This window comes from Ranitomeya variabilis, chromosome 5, assembly GCF_051348905.1.
Source record: "Ranitomeya variabilis isolate aRanVar5 chromosome 5, aRanVar5.hap1, whole genome shotgun sequence".
NCBI lineage: Eukaryota > Metazoa > Chordata > Amphibia > Anura > Dendrobatidae > Ranitomeya > Ranitomeya variabilis.
The window spans coordinates 3294584-3313991 of NC_135236.1; the positions used below are offsets into that span (position 1 = coordinate 3294584).

The following is a 19408-nucleotide window of genomic DNA, read 5'->3' on the forward strand; positions in this document are numbered from 1 at the left end:
AGCATTGGAATATGGAGGTCATCCACTAACCGTCCATCTGGGCTATCCAGGGTTGCACATCCTTATCAGTAAATCAGTAAACATGGCTGGTTTACAATAACTCTACATAGATGCCGGGGCCAATGCAGCTGTCTCTGCTTGTAAGCGCTGTTCAGTGGCAGACAAATAGTAGGTTTATGCACAACTGCTGTCTTTCGAGGATCCTACACCTTGAGGTTCACGGACTCCAGATACTTCATATAGCCGTTTGCTGCTTTATAATGGTATTTTATAAGCTGCTCTCTTAATCCAATGAATTTGGCAGAAGCCTTCCTCATTCTGCCTTTATCTGCAGAAACCTTTCTTATTATGTCTTTACATGCACGAACCAGTCTGTGCTCTGTATCAGCCACAAATCTCTTCAGAAGATGATGATCGCACTTAAGTTTCCATGAAATATCTAATGTTTTCATACCTTGTCCAAGGCATTGCACTATGTGAAGCTTTTCAGCAGCAAAGATCCTTTTTTCCCATATTGCTGGAAACCTTCGTCTCCTTAATAATATGGAACGTCTTTTTTAAGGAGTTTTCCTGTAATTGTTCACCTGGCAACTAATTATCACAGTGGCCTGAGATTAACGTCCGTGATCCAAAGGCCCCGAGACACAAACCGTTCAAGAGGATATCAAAAGAAAACAATATTACATTTTTATAACACTGTCATCCAATTTGTACAATAATTTAGAAAGCAGTGTGGTGTCTGCTGGAGGCAACGGTGGAATCCTCCCAGGTACCGTGCAGATGGCTTCAGCCGTGGCCTGTAATGAGTACACATCTACAGACTTCATTCACACCTTTATTTCTGGCACGTTGGTGTAAGGCAGGGTTATACATACAATCGCTGGAGGCTTCTATTGTGAGGGTAAACCTAGAAACCTAATGGATGTGAGGCCACCACGCTACCGTTCTCAACCAGGGCCGCAGACGCGGAGCGCAGGTTCCTAAATAAAGTTGCTCCAGTTCCTCCGCTCCGTAATGTCCTCAGTCTGTCGTGCACGCGGGTGGACGCCTGTAACACAGATCTGTGAGCATTGATCCTGCATGTAGACAAGTAGTCACACAAGGGTTCACTTACTTCAGAGCACCAGATGTCACACAGAATCTTCTCGTGAGCGGACGTTGGGAGTCCCTGGGACAGAGAATTGGAGGACCTGCCAGAAAAAGCAAAATGAATAACAACTCGGAGCTGGAGTCCGTATCCTGATGTGGCTCCGACATTAACCCTTAATGCTGCGAGATCCCCTCAGTCTTGCACATTCGCTGGCACCCCCAAAGGGCACAGGTGGTCCATACAATTCATGAGTAATGAATGGCTTATTGGGCCAGAAATTGCGTGTTGCGTGCCAGGTGGGAAGAGACAGATTGCAGCCAGTCCTCACCTGGATAACACCACCACCATGGCGTAGAGATCGATGGCGCAGTCTGCCACCCTCTGCAGCACGTACTGTTCATCTGGAAGAAGCACAAGACATTACAGGTGGCACAGCACAGACAGCGGGCAGTGGGGGGCAGGGACGTCGTCTTACCCACAATCCTCTTGCCGTACTTGATAAGCAGCTCCTCTACAGCACTGCCGAAATCTTCAATGGCACCAACTGCCTGCAGTGGAAGTGAAGCAGCAGACGTGAACGCTGCTCACCATGGCATATGGCGGCACAGACTACGATGCCTGCACCCAACTCACCAGCTCCGCGCTCTTCTCCACCTCCGGGTGCACCTGGCCTTTCAGTGTGAGCCCTGTGCCCAAGCCGGCCTTCCTGCAGACAGGAGGGAAAACACTGGGGACTAACAGTCTGCACCCGAACCCTTCACCCAACACATCCTTCCCCACCCTGTCCACACTCTGCCCGTATCCCCCCTCCAACCGTGTCCAGCCCACCTACGTCTGCTCATCCCCCACCTCTCTACACCACCCTTCCAACCATATGGTTCCAGCCTCTAACTTCTCGTCCACCCACAGCCTATCTGCCCAGTCTCACCCCTCACCTCTCGTCCCTCCATCTGCTCTGCTTCACCCCATATACTCAGTCATACTCTTCTTGCTTTCTCAGTCTTGACCCTCTCGTCCCCTCATTTGCTCAGTCTCTCACTCGATCTATCTCACCTGTCTACTCTGCTCAGTCTCACCCCTCTCGTACCCCATCTGATCAGTCTCGCCCCTCTCGTACCCCCGTCTGCTCAGTCTCGTCCCTCTCATAACCCCGTCTGCTCAGTCTCGCCCCTCTCATACCCCCGTCTGCTCAGTCTCGCCCCTCTCATACCCCCGTCTGCTCAGTCTCGCCCCTCTCGTACCCCCGTCTGCTCAGTCTCGCCCCTCTCGTACCCCCGTTTGCTCAGTCTCGCCCCTCTCGTACCCCCGTTTGCTCAGTCTCGCCCCTCTCATAACCCCGTCTGCTCAGTCTCGCCCCTCTCATAACCCCGTCTGCTCAGTCTCACCGCTCTCGTACCCCCGTCTGCTCAGTCTCGCCCCTCTCGTACCTCCGTTTGCTCAGTCTCACCCCTCTCGTAACCCCGTCTGCTCAGTCTCGCCCCTCTCGTACCCCCGTTTGCTCAGTCTCACCCCTCTCATTGCCCCCTTCTGCTCAGTCTCACCCCTCGTACCCCCACCTGCTGTCTCACCCCTCTCGTAACCCCGTCTGCTCAGTCTCACCCCTCTCGTACCCCCATCTGCTGTCTCACCCCTCTCGTAACCCAGTCTGCTCAGTCTCACCCCTCTCGTACCCCCATCTGCTGTCTCACCCCTCTCGTAACCCAGTCTGCTCAGTCTCGCCCCTCTCGTACCCTCATCTGCTGTCTCACCCCTCGTAACCCCGTCTGCTCAGTCTCACCCCTCTCGTACCCCCGTCTGCTCAGTCTCTCCCCTCTCGTACCTCCGTCTGCTGTCTCTCCCCTCTCGTAACCCAGTCTGCTCAGTCTTGCCCCTCTTGTACCCCCGTCTACTCAGTTTTGACAGTCTTGTACCCCCATCTGCTCAGTCTCATCTCTTATCCCACCTCACCAAGTCTGCTCAGTCTCACCTCTCTCATCCCCCTGGCGCAATCTACAGTCTTGAACCTCTCATCCCATCTGCTCAGTCTCACAACCCCCAAATCCCCACTGGCCCCATCTACTATCTCGACCCTCTCATCCCTTCATTTGTTTAGTCTCTCACCTATCATCCCACCTCACACAGCCTGCTCAGTCTCATCACTCTCACCACCCTGGCCCCATCTATTGTCTCGACCCATCTGTTCAGTCTTGCACTTCTCGTCACCCTGGCCCCATCTATTGTCTTGACCCTCTCGTCCCACCTGCTCAGTCTCACCCCTCTCGACCCCATCTATTGTCTTGACCTTCTCGTCCTATCTGCTCAGTCTCACCCCTCTTATCCCCCTGGCCCCATCTACTGTCTCGACCCACTAGTCTCATCTGCTGAGTCTCGCCCCTTTCATCCCCCCTGGTCCCATCTACGGTCTCGCTCTTCTCATCCCCCCTGACCCCATCTATGGTCTTGACCCTTTAGTCCCATCTGCTCACTCTTGTGCCTCTCATGCCCCCTGGCCCGATCTACTATCTTGACCCTTTAGTCCCGTCTGCTCAGTCTTGTGCCTCTCCTCCCCCCTGGCACCATCTACTATCTCGACCCTCTAGCCTCATCTGCTGAGTCTTGCTCCTCTCATCCACCCTGGCCCCATCTACTGTGTCAACCCTCTCGTCCCATCTGCTCATTCTCACCCCTCTCATCCCCTGACACCATTTACTGTCTTGACTCTCTCGTCCCCTCATTTGCTCAGTCTCACCACTGACCTCATTTACGGTCTGGCTCTTCTCATCCCCCGGTCCCATCTACGGTCTTGACCCTTTAGTCCCATCTGCTCAGTCTTGTGCCTCTCATGCCCCCTGGCCCCATCTACGGTCTTCACCCTTTAGTCCTATCTGCTCAGACTTACACCTCTCGTCCCCCTGGCACCATCTACTATCTCGACCCTTTAGTCCCATCTGCTCAGTCTTGTGCCTCTCATGCCCCCTGGCCCCATCTACGGTCTTCACCCTTTAGTCCTATCTGCTCAGACTTACACCTCTCGTCCCCCTGGCACCATCTACTATCTCGACCCTTTAGTTCCATCTGCTCAGTCTTGTGCCTCTTATGCCCCCTGGTCCCATCTACGGTCTTGACCCTTTAGTCCTATCTGCTCAGTTTTGTGCCTCTCATGCCCCCTGGCCCCATCTACGGTCTTCTCCCTTTAGTCCCATCTGCTCAGTCTCGCCCCTTTCATCCACCCTGGCCCAATCTACGGTCTTCACCCTTTAGTCCTATCTGCTGAGTCTCGCCCCTTTCATACCCCCTAACTCCATCTACTGTCTCGACCCTCTCGTCCCATCTGCTCAGTCTAGCCCCTTTCATCCTCCCTGGCCCAATCTACAGTCTTAACTAGTGTTGAGCGATACCGTCCGATACTTGAAAGTATCGGTATCGGAAAGTATCGGCCGATACTGTCACAGTATCGGAATCCAATCCGATACCGATACCCGATACCAATACAAGTCAATGGGACTCATGTATCGGACGGTATCCCTGATGGTTCCCAGGGTCTGAAGGAGAGGAAACTCTCCTTCAGGCCCTGGGAACCATATAAATGTGTAAAAGAAAGAATTAAAATAAAAAATATCGCTATACTCACCTGTCCGACGCAGCCGGGACTTCAGCGAGGGAACCGGCAGCGTTGTTTGTTTAAAAATCGCGCTATTACTTGGTTACGTGAATTCCCGGCTTGTGATTGGTCAGGTCGGCCATGTTGCCGGGACGCGGACCAATCACAGCAAGCCGTGACGAAATTACGTCACGGCTTGCTGTGATTGGTCCGCGTCCCGGCAATATGGCCGCCCTGACCAATCACAAGCCGGGACGTCACGGGAGGCTGGACACGCGCTCATTTTAAAATGGGCGCGTGTCCAGCCTCCCGTGACGTCACGGCTTGTGATTGGTTGCGCCGCGATCAACCAATCACAAGCCGGGAGGCTGGACGCGCTCATTTTGAAATGGGCGCGTGTCCAGCCTCCCGTGACGTCACGGCTTGTGATTGGTTGCGCCGCGATCAACCAATCACAAGCCGGGAGGCTGGACGCGCTCATTTTGAAATGGGCGCGTGTCCAGCCTCCCGTGACGTCACGGCTTGTGATTGGTTGCGCCGCGATCAACCAATCACAAGCCGGGAGGCTGGACGCGCTCATTTTGAAATGGGCGCGTGTCCAGCCTCCCGGCTTGTGATTGGTTGACCGCGACGCAACCAATCACAAGCCGTGACGTCACGGGAGGCTGGACACGCGCCCTTTTTAAAATGAGCGCGTTTCCAGCCTCCCGTGACGTCACGGCTTGTGATTGGTTAATGGCGGCCATGTTGCCGGGACGCGGACCAATCACAGCAAGCCGTGACGTATTTTCGTCACGGCTTGCTGTGATTGGTCCGCGGCCCGGCAACATGGCCGCCCTGACCAATCACAAGCCGGGACTTCGCGTAACCATGTAAAAGCGGGAATTTTAAACAAACAACGCTGCCGGTTCCTGCGCTGAGGTCCCGGCTGCGTCGGACAGGTGAGTATAGCGATATTTTTTATTTTAATTCTCTATTTTACACATTTTAACATTAATGTTGTTCCGATACCCGATACCCGATACCACAAGAGTATCGGAATCCCGGTATCGGAATTCCGATACAGCAAGTATCGGCCGATACCCGATACTTGCAGCATCGGAATGCTCAACACTAGTCTTAACCCTTTAGTCCCATCTGCTCAGTCTCGCCCCTCTCAGCCCCACCAGACCACTCACCTCCTTGCTCTCCGCAGACCTTCCTTTACCAGTAGTGGCGTGTTGCTCAGGGGGCTGCTCAGCGCTTTCTGCAGGGACTTCAGCTCCTTCCCGGCACTCTGTAGTAAGGTGAGAGTTGTCAGTTCTAGTGTTGCATGTTCTTTAGTCAATGCTCTGCTTTTAGGCGAAGCCGAGTTAGTTTACAGACCCCCTTTCTGCACATATTCACGTTCACGCCCAGTCAGAGCGCCCATCCGGAAGAGGTACCTGCAGTCCGTACAGGGACACGAAGAGGCGAAGAATATCATTGGCACCTTCAAAGATGCGGAAAATGCGCAGGTCTCTGAGAACGCGCTCCACCCCTGTGTCCTGGCCATTAGAGAAACCAGCGTTACCAGCAGCCTAGGTCAGTCAGGTGTGGTGCCATTACCACGCCCGCGACAAATGGCACTACCTCACACCCCGGGCACCAGTGCAGGAACCAGTGCTCGTTACCTTCATGAAGCCGTTTCCTCCCAGAATCTGGATACATTCATCGGCCACTGACCAGGCCGCCTCCTGAGGGGGAAAAACGGACGTTAGGGAGACCATAACCATCCAGCTGCCAATGACGTGACCACCGGGAGGCGAGAGCACCATCAAGGACCACTGATTGTAAGCAGAGAGTCATACTCACCGAGCCAAAGATTTTGCTAATGGCAGCTTCTACTTGAAAGTCCTTGGCCCCAGAGTCCATGTTTGCGCTGATCATGTACGCCATTGACTAAGCAATAAAAAGCAAAGCCGATTATATGGAGCATCTTCCCCATGACACCGCTTCACACCCTGCTCACCCCAGGTTACCTCCGTCACATACTGCAGGACGGCCATGCGGGCCAGCTTCTCCTGGATGACGCCAAAGTTATGAAGTTTATTTCCAAACTGGGAGCGATTTGTGGCGTGCTCCACCTGACGAGAGATAGGACTGCAGCGTGAGGCATGGTTCACGACTCCATTGTGCTCTGTCCCCCCTCTAGTAACGGTCCGTGCACTTACAGCTTTCTGGATCAGGCCCTTCATGGTGCCAGACATGGCCGCAGCCATCCCAAACCGCCCGTTGTTCAGTATGTTCATGGCCACCTTAAAGCCGTTGCCTTCGCCCCCCAGGACATTCTCTGCTGGGATACGGACCTCATCAAAGTACACGGGAGCCGTGTTACTCGCCCGAATGCCTAGTTTCTTGTCTGGGGGCCCGCTGTAGTGGAAGACATGAAGAGGGGAGACGTTATGGACCCACAGCAACAGAGGCGTCTGGCTCACCCCCTACCTGAGCCTCACCTGTTCATCCCCCTCTGCAATTCTGACCTGCTCTCCCACCTCCCCGATCCTCACCTGCTCACCCCCTCCGCCATCTATACCTGCAAACCACCTCCCTGAGCCTCACCTTGCATCCCCTCCCAGACCCTATTCTGCTCATCCTTTCCACGTTCCACACCCTGCGTTCCTGATCTTCACCTGCTCATCCTCCTCCCCGATCCTCATCCGCTCAACCCCCTCCCTCATCCTCACCTTCTCATCCCTCCCAGACCCTATTCTGCTCATCTTCTCCCCAATCCATACCTGCTCTCCCCCTCCCCGATCCACACCTGCTCATTTCCCTTCCAGACCGTATTCTGCTCATCCTCTCCACTATCCACACCCTGACTTCCCGATCCTCACCTGCTCACTCCCTCCCCAATCCTCACCTTCTCATCCCCTCCAAGATCCTATTCTGCTTATCCTCTCCCCGATCCACAGCTGCTCATTCCCCTCCCAGACCCTGTTCTGCTCATCCTCTCCACGATCCACACACTGCCTTCCTGATCCTCACCCTCTCCCTGATTCTCATCTGCTCATCCCCCTGCCTGCTCCTATTCTGCTCATCCTCCTTCCTGATCCTCAACCACTCATCCTTTCTGTGATCCACACCCTGCCTTCCCGATTCTCACCTGCTCTCCCCCCTCCCCGATTCTCACCTGCTCTCCCCCCTCCCCGATCCTCACCTGCTCTCCCCCCTCCCCGATCCTCACCTGCTCACCCCTTCTCCTCGCTCCACGATAAATGCTGTGATCTTATCTTTCATCTCTCCGGTCGTTGCGTCCCGAACCTCAGTTCTTGCAAACACTGTGAACAATTCTGCGATGCCCCCATTACTGCAATACAACAGACAGATGTTATTCTGGGGGCAGGACAATAAGGGGGTCTGCATGGTCACAGGACAATAAGGGGATCTCTTCGGTCACGTGGAGGCTGGGATAACTGGGAATGATGTGGGTGTGTGTCTCCAGATCCTACTGCCGTTGGTCACGTCGAGACCCTCATATAATCTGTTCATTTCCAGCCCCACATGACACCAGAGTGCAGGTAATATGGGGATCTCTGCCTGTTCTCAGGGGTTTTACTCTCTCCCGGATTCACCTGATCCATAGCTTGCCCCCAGACAGGGTGTAATACTTTCCACAGGGGCTCTTCTTGGCAGTGGATCTGATAGAGGCGGCATCGGATCCACTGGTTGGCTCGGTGAGACAGTATGCAGCAATAATTTCACCTGGATCATTTAATAGGATAAAAAATTAGTGTAACGCTTCGACAACTCGGAGATCCTCCAAGCCCTCATCCTCCATCCTTACCTGAAGCAAGACGCGGCAGGTACTTCTTCTTCTGCTCCTCAGTGCCATACAGAAGGATCCCTTTAAAGCCAATTGATTGATGAGCACCTAAAGTGATACCAACACCAAGGTCGTGCTGCCCCACGATCTCCACCAACCGGGCATACTGAGCAGGAAAGAAAAGAAGAACCCATCAACTCAAGAAAGGGTCATAGAATCATGGAATGTTAGAGTTGGAAGGGACCTCCTGGGTCATCTGGTCCAACCTCCGGCTCAAAGCAGGATTCACTAAATCATCCCAGACAGATGTCTGTCCAGCCTCTGTTTGAACACTTCCATTGAAGGAGACCTCACCACCTCTTGTGGCAGCCTGTTCCACTCATTGATCACCTTCACTATCAAAAAGTTGTTTATAATATCTAATCTGTGTCTCCTCCCATTCATTCAGTTTCATCCCATTGCTTCTAGTCTTTCCTTCTGCAAATGAGAATAAAGATGATCCTTCTACACTGTGACAGCCCTTGAGATATTTGTAGACGGCTATTAAGTCTCCTCTTAGTCTTCTTTTTTGCAGCTAAACATTCCCAAATCCTGTAAACGTTCCTCATAGGACATGGTTTGCAGACCAGTCACCATTCTGGTTGCTCTTCTCTGAACTTGCCCCAGTTTGTTCATGTCTTTTTTAAAATGTGGTGCCCAAAACTGAACACAGTATACCAGATGAGGTCTGACCGAAGAGGAGTAGAGGGTAATAATGACTTCACGTGATCTAGACTGTATGCTTCTGTTAATACATCCCAGGATTGTATTTGCCCTTTTTGCTGCTGCATCACACTGTTGACTCATGTTCAGTCTGTGATCTATCACAGTACTTGACCACCATAGAGCAGTAGTGGTGGCCAGGCTCGGCCAGGGGGTCACAGTATGAGATTATGATTATTATTTTTATAGCACCATTGATTCCATGGTGCGGTACATGAGGAGGTTAGATAAAAATTCCAAATAGAAATTACAATGAACACACTAATAGTGACAGACAGTAAAGAAGGGAGAGGACCCTGCGCTTGGGGGCTTACATTCTACAGGATGATGGGGAAGGTGTAACGCTTATGCCGAGACTGGTTGGAGTGGGCGTCTGGGGGTGTGGCCCCACTGGACCACAGACCGAACTTCCCTGGAAGGGGCGTAACTAAGTAGCTTCCTAGGTATTCACTGGAGCCTCTGATGGTGAGGTCAGAGTTGCGCAATAGGAAGCTACCAGGTACCACTCCAGGGTGGAGTGGGACTGTGGATGCTGATCCCACCGGGGACAAGACACAGGCAGGCAGGCACGTGTTATGATCCGGTGACCTTGGAGCCGCATGAAACTTTCTCTGGAGTCGGTGGAACCTGTACTGACCGCAATCCTGAACTAACACCGCAACTAGAAGTAGCCGTGGGGTGTGCCTAACACGAACCTAGACACCTCGACACAGCCGGAGGACTAAATACCCCTATAGAGGGAAAGAGGAATGCTACCTTGCCTCAGAGCAGACCCCCAAAGGATAGGCAGCCCCCCACGAATAATGACTGAGTAGGAGAAGAATAGACACGCAGGTAGAAACAGGATTTAGCAAAAGAGGCCACTCTAGCTAAATAGGAAAGGATAGGACAGATTACTAGGCGGTCAGTATTAAAACCCTTCCAAAAATATCCACAGCAGATAATACAAAAAGTTCCACAATCAAAAAGGTGATAAAAAGGGGAGAATCGACCCCAAGACGTATCACATATAATCTCCCGAACTTCGCAGCCCCCATATGTTGTCGTACACCACTGTTTGGAAGGCACGACCAGGCTGGAAAGCAGGAGTGCGGTTTGGATTTTGGAGCACAGGTTTTACTGGGGAAGATTTTGAGTGACGTTTGTTGAGCCCTTGAGGGACCACAATAATAATTTTTATTTATATAGTGCCAACATATTCCACAGCGCTATACATTATAGAGGGGACTTGTACAGACAACAAACATTACAGCATAACAATAAACACAGATCAAAACAGATACCAAGAGGAGTGAGGGCCCTGCACACCAGATACCAAGAGGAATGAGGGCCCTGCTCACCAGATACCAAGCGGAGTGAGGGCCCTGCACACCAGATACCAAGAGGAATGAGGGCCCTGCTCACCAGATACCAAGAGGAATGAGGGCCCAGCTCACCAGATACCAAGAGGAATGAGGGCCCTGCACACCAGATACCAAGAGGAGTGAGGGCCCTGCTCACCAGATACCAAGAGGAGTGAGGGCCCTGTTCACCAGATACCAAGAGGAATGAGGGCCCCGCTCACCAGATACCAAGAGGAGTGAGGGCCCCGCTCACCAGATACCAAGAGGAGTGAGGGCCCTGCTCACCAGATACAGGAGGAGTGAGGGCCCCGATCACCAGATACCAAGAGGAGTGAGGGCCCTGCTCACCAGATACCAAGAGGAATGAGGGCCCCGCTCACCAGATACCAAGAGGAGTGAGGGCCCTGCTCACCAGATACAGGAGGAGTGAGGGCCCTGCTCACCAGATACCAAGAGGAATGAGGGCCCCGCTCACCAGATACCAAGAGGAATGAGGGCCCTGCTCACCAGATACCAAGAGGAGTGAGGGCCCCGATCACCAGATACCAAGAGGAGTGAGGGCCCCGATCACCAGATACAAGAGGAATGAGGGCCCCGCTCACCAGATACCAAGAGGAATAAGGGCCCTGCTCACCAGATACCAAGAGGAATGAGGGCCCAGCTCACCAGATACCAAAAGGAATGAGGGCCCTGCTCACCAGATACCAAGAGAAATGAGGGCCCTGACGCTCACAAGCTTACAATCGATGAGGAAAAAAGGGAGACACGAGAGGTGGATGGTAACAATTGCTTTCGTTGTTCGGACCAGCCATTGTGTAAGAATCGGGTGTTCACGTAAAGCTGCATGAACCGGTTATCAGCCTAAATATGTAACCGTACAGACACAGAGTGCTATTAACTGCATAAAGTGTATGAGAACATGATGCGAGGAACCGGATTATGGTTTAAGTTTTTTGAATGGGCCACACAGGGATAGTTAGGTTAAAGGGCCACTGTCACCCCCTCCAGCCGTTATAAACTAAAAGAGCCACTTGTGCAGCAGTAATGCTGCAGTCTAACAAGGTGGCTCTTTTAGTTTTTGATTCATTTATTACCTCAATAAAGCGTTTTAAAAATTGGCCACAAATACCAGATATTGTACCTGGAGGCGGTCCGAATCGTCCTCTATGAATCTCCCAACTGCCGTCACTCTTCTCTTCAGGGGCGATGGTTGCCGCCCACTTCGCGGTGTTTCTTCTTAAATCCGGCGCCTGCGCTGTGCGTGCCTGCCTGGGGCCTGCGCAGTCTTCATTGTCAGTCACAGCTCAGACGCAGGGTGCCTGACTGCGCCTGTGTGGGCAGTGCGGCCACCCTGTTGCTGAATCCCCACCCCGCACTGTGTTATTCATTATGCACAGTGCGGGGCTGGCATTCCTGGGCATGCGCACTGCGCTGTTTAGACGCTCCCCAGCTCAGACGCTACCCAGCTCAGACGATCCCCCAGCTCAGACGCTCCCCCGCCTTCCCAGGAACCCCAGCCCCGCACTGTGCATAATGAATAACACAGTGCGGGGCGGGGATTCAGCAACAGGGTGGCCGCACTGCCCACACATGTGCAGTCAGGCACCCTGCATCTGAGCTGTGACTGACAATGAACATTGCGCAGGCCCCAGGCAGGCACGCACAGCGCAGGCACCGGATTTAAGAAGAAACAGCGCTCAGGGGGCGGCGACCATCGCCCCAGAAGAGAAGAGTGACGGCAGTTGAGAGATTCATAGAGGACGATTCGGACCGCCTCCAGGTACAATATCTGGTATTTGTGGCCAATTTTTAAAACGCTTTATTGAGGTAATAAATGAATCAAAAGCTAAAAGAGCCACCTTGTTAGACTGCAGCATTACTGCTGCACAAGGTGGCTCTTTTAGTTTATAACGGCTGGAGGGGGTGACAGTGGCCCTTTAATGCGTTCAGGCGGTAGGTCAATCTGAACAAATGCATTTTTAGGGCACGCTTAAAACTGTGGGGATTAATTGTATTAACCTGGGTAGTGCATTCCACAGAATTGGCGCAAAACGTGAAAAGTTTTGGAGACGGGAGTGGGAGGTTCTGATTATTGAGGATGCTAACCTCAGGTCATTAGCAGAACTGAGAGCACAGGTAGGGTGGTAGACAGAGACCAGGGAGGAGATGTAGGGTGGTGCTGAGCCATGGAGTGCTTTGTGGATGAGGGTAATAGTTTTGTACTGGATTCAGGAGTGGATGGGTAACCAGTGTAATGACTGGCACAAGGTAGAGGCATCGGTGTAACGGTTGGTGAGGAATATAATCCTGGCTGCAGCATTCAGGACAGATTGGAGAGGGGAGAGTTTGGTAAGAGGGAGGCCGATTAGTAGAGAATTACAATAGTCCAGACGAGAATGAATGAGTGAAACAGTAAAAGTTTTTAAAGAGTCGAAAGTAAGAAAAGGTAAAATTCTAGAAATGTTTTTGAGGTGCAGATAACAATAGCGAGCCAGTGATCGGATGTGGGGGGGGGGCAAATTAAAGTTCGGAATCAAGTATAACCCCAAGGCAGCGGGCATGTTGCTTGGGAGTAATGGTGGAACCACACACTGAGATGGCAATGTCAGGCAAAAGTAGGTTAGTAGAGGGAGAAAACACGAGGAGTTCAGTTTTTGACAGGTTCAGTTTCAGATAGAGGGAGGACATGATGTTAGAGACAGCGGTAAGACAATCACTGGTGTTTTCTAAAAAGGCAGGGGCGATATCAGGAGCAGAAGTGTATAATTGGGTGTCATCAGCATAGAGATTGTTTGTCCAATAGGGGTGGTATACAAAGAGAAGAGGAGGGGGCCTAGGACTGATCCTTGAGGAACCCCAACAGTAAGGAGGAACCAGCAAAAGGTACAGTGAAATAGCGGTCCAAGAGATAGGAGGAGAACCAGGTGAGAACAGTGTCCTTGAGGCCGATGGAGCGGAGCATAGTGAGGAGGAGCGGATGATCCACAGTGTCGAATGCTGCGGAGAGATCCAAGAGAATTAGCATGGAGTAGTGACCATTAGATTAAGCTGTTAGTAGGTCATTAGAGACTTTAGTGAGGGCAGTTTCAGTAGAGTGTAAAGAGCGGAAACCAGATTGAAGAGGGTCAAGAAGAGAGTTATCTGAGAGATAGCGGATAAGACGGGAGTGGACCAAGTGTTCCAGGAGTTTAGAGATGAAGGGAAGATTAGAGACAGGTCCATAGTTATCGGCACAGTTTTGGTCGAGGGATGGTTTTTAAGTAATGGATGTATGATGGCATGCTTAAATGAGGAGGGAAAGATACCAGAAGAGAGCAAAAGGTTGTATATTTTTGTTAGGTGAGTGGTGACAGCAGGGGAAAGGGATAGGAGCAGAAGTGATGGAATGGGGTCAGTGGTGCAAGTGGTCGGGCGAGAAGATGCAACAGACTGATCACTTCTTCTTCTGTGACTGGTTCAAAGTCAGAGAGTGCTAGATACAGTGGAGGAGGGAGGACAGTGCATGGTATGAGGGGATTGAGATTTCATTTCCTGTCAGATACGGTCAATTTTTTCTTTGAAATAATTGGCCAGATCTTCAGCGCGGAGATCCGTGGTTGGGGCCTGAACTCTTGGGTTGAGTAGGGAAGGAAATGTGTCAAAGAGATGTTTCGGGTTATTGGATAGTTAGGTGATGAGGGTGTTGAAATAGGTTTGTTTGGAGAAGTGAAGGGCAGTGTTGTACGTTTTAAGCATAAACTTATAATGGATGAAATCTTTGGGTAGATTGGATTTTCTCCACAGGCGTTCAGCGCACCTGGAACACCGCTGTAGGAAATGTGTTTGCAGCGTGTGTCAGGGTTGTCGCCGTCTGTGCCGCATTGTCGCTGTCTGTGCCATGTTGTTCTATGTACAGGAGGGTACAGCTTCATCCAGGGCACGTTGCAGTGTTTCATTATAATGCTCCAGAGCAGAATAAGGATATGAGAGGGGGGAGATAGGGGCCAATGAGGACTGCAAGTTCTTCATAAGTTTCTGGGCGTTAATGGCCTGTATGTTTCTATAAGTGTGGAAAGTGGGGGTGACCTGAGCGGGATGGCAGTTCTTGATAGAGAAAGAAAGAAAGTTGTGGTTAGAGAGCGGGAGAGGGGAGTTTGTGAAAACATCCACTGAGCAAAGCAGTAGAAGACCAAGTCGAGGGAGTTTCCGTCTTCATGATTTGAAGAGTTAGTATTCTGCGAGACGCCGAAAGAGGAGGTTAGAGATAAAAGGTGAGAAGCTGATGGGAAGAGGGGAAAAGCAATGGGGATGTTGAAATCACCCATGATGAGGGTGGGGATGTCACAGGAGAGAAAGTGAAGTGTGGAAGCCAGGTAGCAAAGTGATCCAGGAACTGATGGGAGGGGCCTGGACGACGATACACCACCACCACCACTCGCATGGAGAAGGGGGATGTAGAGTCTGACAGCATGGACCTCAAAAGAAGGGAAGACAAGTGAGGGTACTTGGGGGATAACCTGAAAGGTACATTTGGGTGAAAGGAGCAGACCAACGCCTCCACCTGTTCTGTTGTCTGATCTTGGGGTATGAGAGAAGTGTAGTCCACCATATGAAAGAGCAGCAGCAGCGGTGGTGTCTGACTGCTGGATCCAGGTTTCATTAAGAGCCAGGAGATTAAGAGAATCAGAAAGGAAGAAGTCATGGATGAAGAGGAGTATATTACACACGGAGCGAGAATTCCAAAGGGCACAATTGAAAGAGACAGAAGGCATGCATGGAATATTACTGAGATTAGAGGGGTTTCTGAGTGTGGCAGTTGGGAGGTTCGACTTGCTATAACATGGGGGGTTGGGAGAGAGGTCTCCTGCGACTAGGAGGAGGACAGAAAGAGTGAGCAGATGGTTAAGTGATTTGTGAGAGCGTCTCTTGTGTTGGATGGTGGGATTGAATGGATCTGCGCTGTTAAGCAATGTGAACAGAGCATGAGTGCTATACATAGGAGCAGAAAGGACAGAGGGGCCGATATGGATGGAGTGTAGAGAGTTAATGCAAGGGCAGTGAATGTGAGTGACTGCAGCAACCAGGATACAGATTATACAAATACATATGGTGAGTATTTGGTGCGTTCCAAATATACAGGGATTAGATTTATTGTCTCCACAAGTGACCCCATATCAGAAATGACACCTCTGGATGGACTCGTCTACATCCACACTGCCGTTTTCTCTTGTCTATGTCCACCCTAGACGTTTTTCTGGAGACCGCTGCAGCTCTGTGCCCGGTTATTGCACGTGGCTTGTGCTTCTAGGGTCTGCAGCCAGAAATTAGGGGCATTACAGCAGTGCCCAACCTGGTGGCTAGCTGCGGTGCATCTATAAATGCAAAGTGGGCATTTGGATTTACAAGCACAGAATTAATTGGATTTTGAGGGGGTGGGGGCCATGTCGCTTTTTCAGAGTCTTTGTTCTACCAGTAACATGGGAACCCCTCCATAGTTCCAGTGACACATGATGGACCTGAGTGGGATAAATTAGGGTTTTATTTGTAATATTTTGGAGTACATAATATTCTTAGATCACTTCCAGAATAAGGTTTGATCACATTCTTGTGTTCTACACTGAGCACTTACCTCAGGGTTTACCTGTAAAACCCACAAAAACGCGATTCAGAGGAAACCCCCAACAGAACCACCCACCATAATGAGGCAGATGGAGACACTTCATACTTTGGTGTCTGCTCCGGGGGTCTTCATCTTCTTAGGCACACAGGTCTGTGGTCACCCAGACCAGTCCAAAGTGACTCCATCTGCCTCATAAGTCAGTGGTTCTGTCCGGGGTTTTGTCCGAATTGAAGTTTTGGGAATTTACACGGAGACTCTGATGTAAGCGCTCAGCGGAGAGTGCAGGATAAGTGGGAGCCGATCCTTGTCCCAATGTTTGGGAGGTAGAATAAGCAGACAGCAAGACAAGAATACTTATTATCGTGCCATGTAAGTGATTAGGTGACTTTGTCGGTGCGATTACTGCAATACCAGATTTATCTCGGGTTTTTAGGTTTGGCTGCTGTCACACACACAGACACTTTTTATAAATACTTTTTTTGCATCCCCATATTCTGAGAGCTGGAGCTTTTTTTGCCTTATGAGCCACTTTAGGATTTGTTTTTTTGTGGGACGAATTGGCATTTTCATTTATAATATATATGTGTATTTTTACATTTGACAGCTTTCTGTTCCATTTTTTGTGCGTCAGAATGATGAAAAAGCAACATTTTTGGCGAGTGTTTTATTAATTCTGTGTTTGGTGTTCTCAGTACAGAATAATGTGACGGTTTTAGGGTATGTGCCCATGTTAACATTTGGTGCATACATTTCAGCAAGAAACGTGATTAACAATAATATTATCATTATGTGAAGATCGCATAAAATGAAATCTGCAGCAAAAACAGTGAAAGAATGGACGTGATGCAGAATTACACCTGCACCGTGTGAACAAGACTTCAGGACTCTCATGCACGTTGCTGCACCAGGAAACCCTTCAGGTAATAAGAATAATCTTTATTTATATTACAGGCTGTGTAACGAACCAGCAACGTGCGCACAGGCGCTTAAAGCGCGGGTTGTAGCGATACCAATGTGTACGTTCCTTTATTTTTACTGGCGAGACGGGTTTTTTTTTTTTGTTTTTTTAATTCGTTTATTAATAACAAAATGAATCATGTTACATATACATTTGTATCCAAAAGCTTGAACATAATAAACAATACAATGCAATCATGCATTGGTAAGCATATAATAGGATAATATTTCAATTATAACAAACGCTCTTTTGAAACTGTAAAGTAAAAGCGTTAAGTTATTGGTAACATATAGAGATATGAGCCATATATTATACCCATCACTAACTACTAATACGCCGCAGTACCTCGTGCCCGTCGCCCATGCCATGTCCCCACTCACCACCAAACATGTTGTAACTACAGAGTAAGGTGGGAAGAATTCCATTTACCCCACATTCTTTCTAACTTTCCCGGACATCCCCTGTTCTGATACAATGTGCACTCATATGGGATGACCGAATTTACCAGGTCAATCCAAGTTCTCCGGGAGGGGCATGAGCCCCCCATCCACCGCAGTGCCAGTGCCTTTCGTGCCATAAAAAGGGTTTCCCGCAAAAGGATCTCAGTGTAATGATCCCAAGTCCCCTCCTCCCACACTCCAAATATACAGATTAATGGGTCAAGGGGAACAGGAAGCGATAACAGCGTTGTTAGTAAGGACGTCACCTCCCTCCAATAGTGAGAAGTAATAGGGCACCTCCATATCATGTGGGTAAAGTCTGCATCCGATGAGTGACATCGCGGACACTCTGATGTTTGATATCGACCCATTTTATAAAGCCGTGTCGGCGTTAAATAAGCTTGATGCATTATATATAGCTGGGTCATCCTATTATTAACTGATGGAGACACCCCACCGGAGACTCGAGAACGTCCTCCCAATCCTCCTCCTGTATATTGGAAAGGAGTCCCTCCCATGTTCCCCTAATAACCTTAAGGCCATGTGCACACGTTCAGGATTTTTAGCGTTTTTTCGCTATAAAAACGTGATAAAAACGCGAAAAAAACGCTAACATATGCCTCCTATTATTTACAGTGTATTCCGCATTTTTTGTGCAAATGTTGCGATTTTTTCCGCGAAAAAATCGCATCGCGGAAAAAAAAGCAACATGTTCATTAAAAATGCGGAATTGCGGGGATTCCGCACACCTAGGAGTGCATTGATCTGCTTACTTCCCGCACGGGGCTGTGCCCACCATGCGGGAAGTAAGCAGATTATGTGCGGTTGGTACCCAGGGTGGAGGAGAGGAGACTCTCCTCCACGGACTGGGCACCGTATAATTGGTCGAAAAAAAAGAATTAAAATAAAAAATAGTCCTATACTCACCCTCGATGTCTTCCCGCCTCTCAGCTGCACGCTGCCGCTTCGGTTCCTGTAGCTGATGTGCGGTGGAGGACCTGCGATGACGTCACGGTCTTGTGACCGTCCTGTGATTGGTTGAGACCGGTCATGTGACCGCGACGTCATGGAAGGTCCTGCGCGCGCACACCATCTATACGGAACGGACGCCGGTGAGGAGATCAGCTGTCTGCGGGTGAGTATAAGCATTTTTTTTATTTTTTTTAAACATTCTATCTTTTACTATAGATGCTGCATAAGCTGCATCTATAGTAAAAAGATGGTCACACTTGTCAAACGCTATGTTTGACAAGTGTGACCAACCTGTCAGTCAGTTTTCCAAGCGATGCTACAGATCGCTTGGAAAACTTTAGCATTCTGCAAGCTAATTACGCTTGCAGAATGCTAAAAAAACGCGAAAAAAACGGAAAAAAAACGCAAAAAAAAAAAATGCGGATTTCTTGCAGAAAATTTCCGGTTTTCTTCAGGAAATTTCTGCAAGAAATCCGCAACGTGTGCACATACCCTAAGAGTAGATGTAGCTCCTGACGATGGCAGATAAGTGTAGAGGGAGGAGATAAGACCCTGAGGGCCCTGGGATTTGAGGATCCCTATCACGGGCAGAGAAGAAATAGCACGACCCGCGCCCGAGTGTCTCATATACGACTGAATAGCGGATCTCAGTTGTAAGTATCTAAAACATTGGGACCGCGGTAAATTGTGCTTAGCTTGTATTTGCTCAAATGATACGAAAACTCCCCCACTATACAGATCACCTATGGAAGAGACGCCATGCGCCACCCAGAAGCCAGAGGACGGGTGATTAGATAATGCTGGGAAATATCTGTTGTTCCACAGGGGCATCTCCGCTATAATGGCTGTAAACTGAGTAATTTTTTTAATTTGCCTCCAG

General features: G+C 50.1%; 1 protein-coding gene across 2 annotated transcripts in view; it reads right to left on the reverse strand.

Moving 5' to 3' along the window:
* Positions 1-819: 819 nt before the first annotated feature.
* The window catches only part of ACADVL (acyl-CoA dehydrogenase very long chain), a 68361-nt gene continuing 49772 nt past the window's right edge, over positions 820-19408 (reverse strand). The window contains exons 7-20 of one of the 2 annotated variants that reach the window (XM_077261454.1): positions 8476-8620; positions 8264-8393; positions 7876-7998; positions 6863-7061; positions 6671-6775; positions 6504-6590; positions 6323-6385; positions 6095-6196; positions 5849-5946; positions 1724-1796; positions 1566-1638; positions 1419-1491; positions 1115-1190; positions 820-1048 (exon numbers count right to left, since the gene is read on the reverse strand). In XM_077261454.1, coding sequence (XP_077117569.1) covers positions 908-1048; positions 1115-1190; positions 1419-1491; positions 1566-1638; positions 1724-1796; positions 5849-5946; positions 6095-6196; positions 6323-6385; positions 6504-6590; positions 6671-6775; positions 6863-7061; positions 7876-7998; positions 8264-8393; positions 8476-8620 — 1488 coding nt within the window. In that variant the 3' untranslated portion in view covers positions 820-907. Of the gene's footprint in view, positions 1191-1418; positions 1492-1565; positions 1639-1723; positions 1797-5848; positions 5947-6094; positions 6197-6322; positions 6386-6503; positions 6591-6670; positions 6776-6862; positions 7062-7875; positions 7999-8263; positions 8394-8475; positions 8621-19408 lie in introns of both variants that reach the window. The other variant, XM_077261453.1, reaches the window with a different exon arrangement.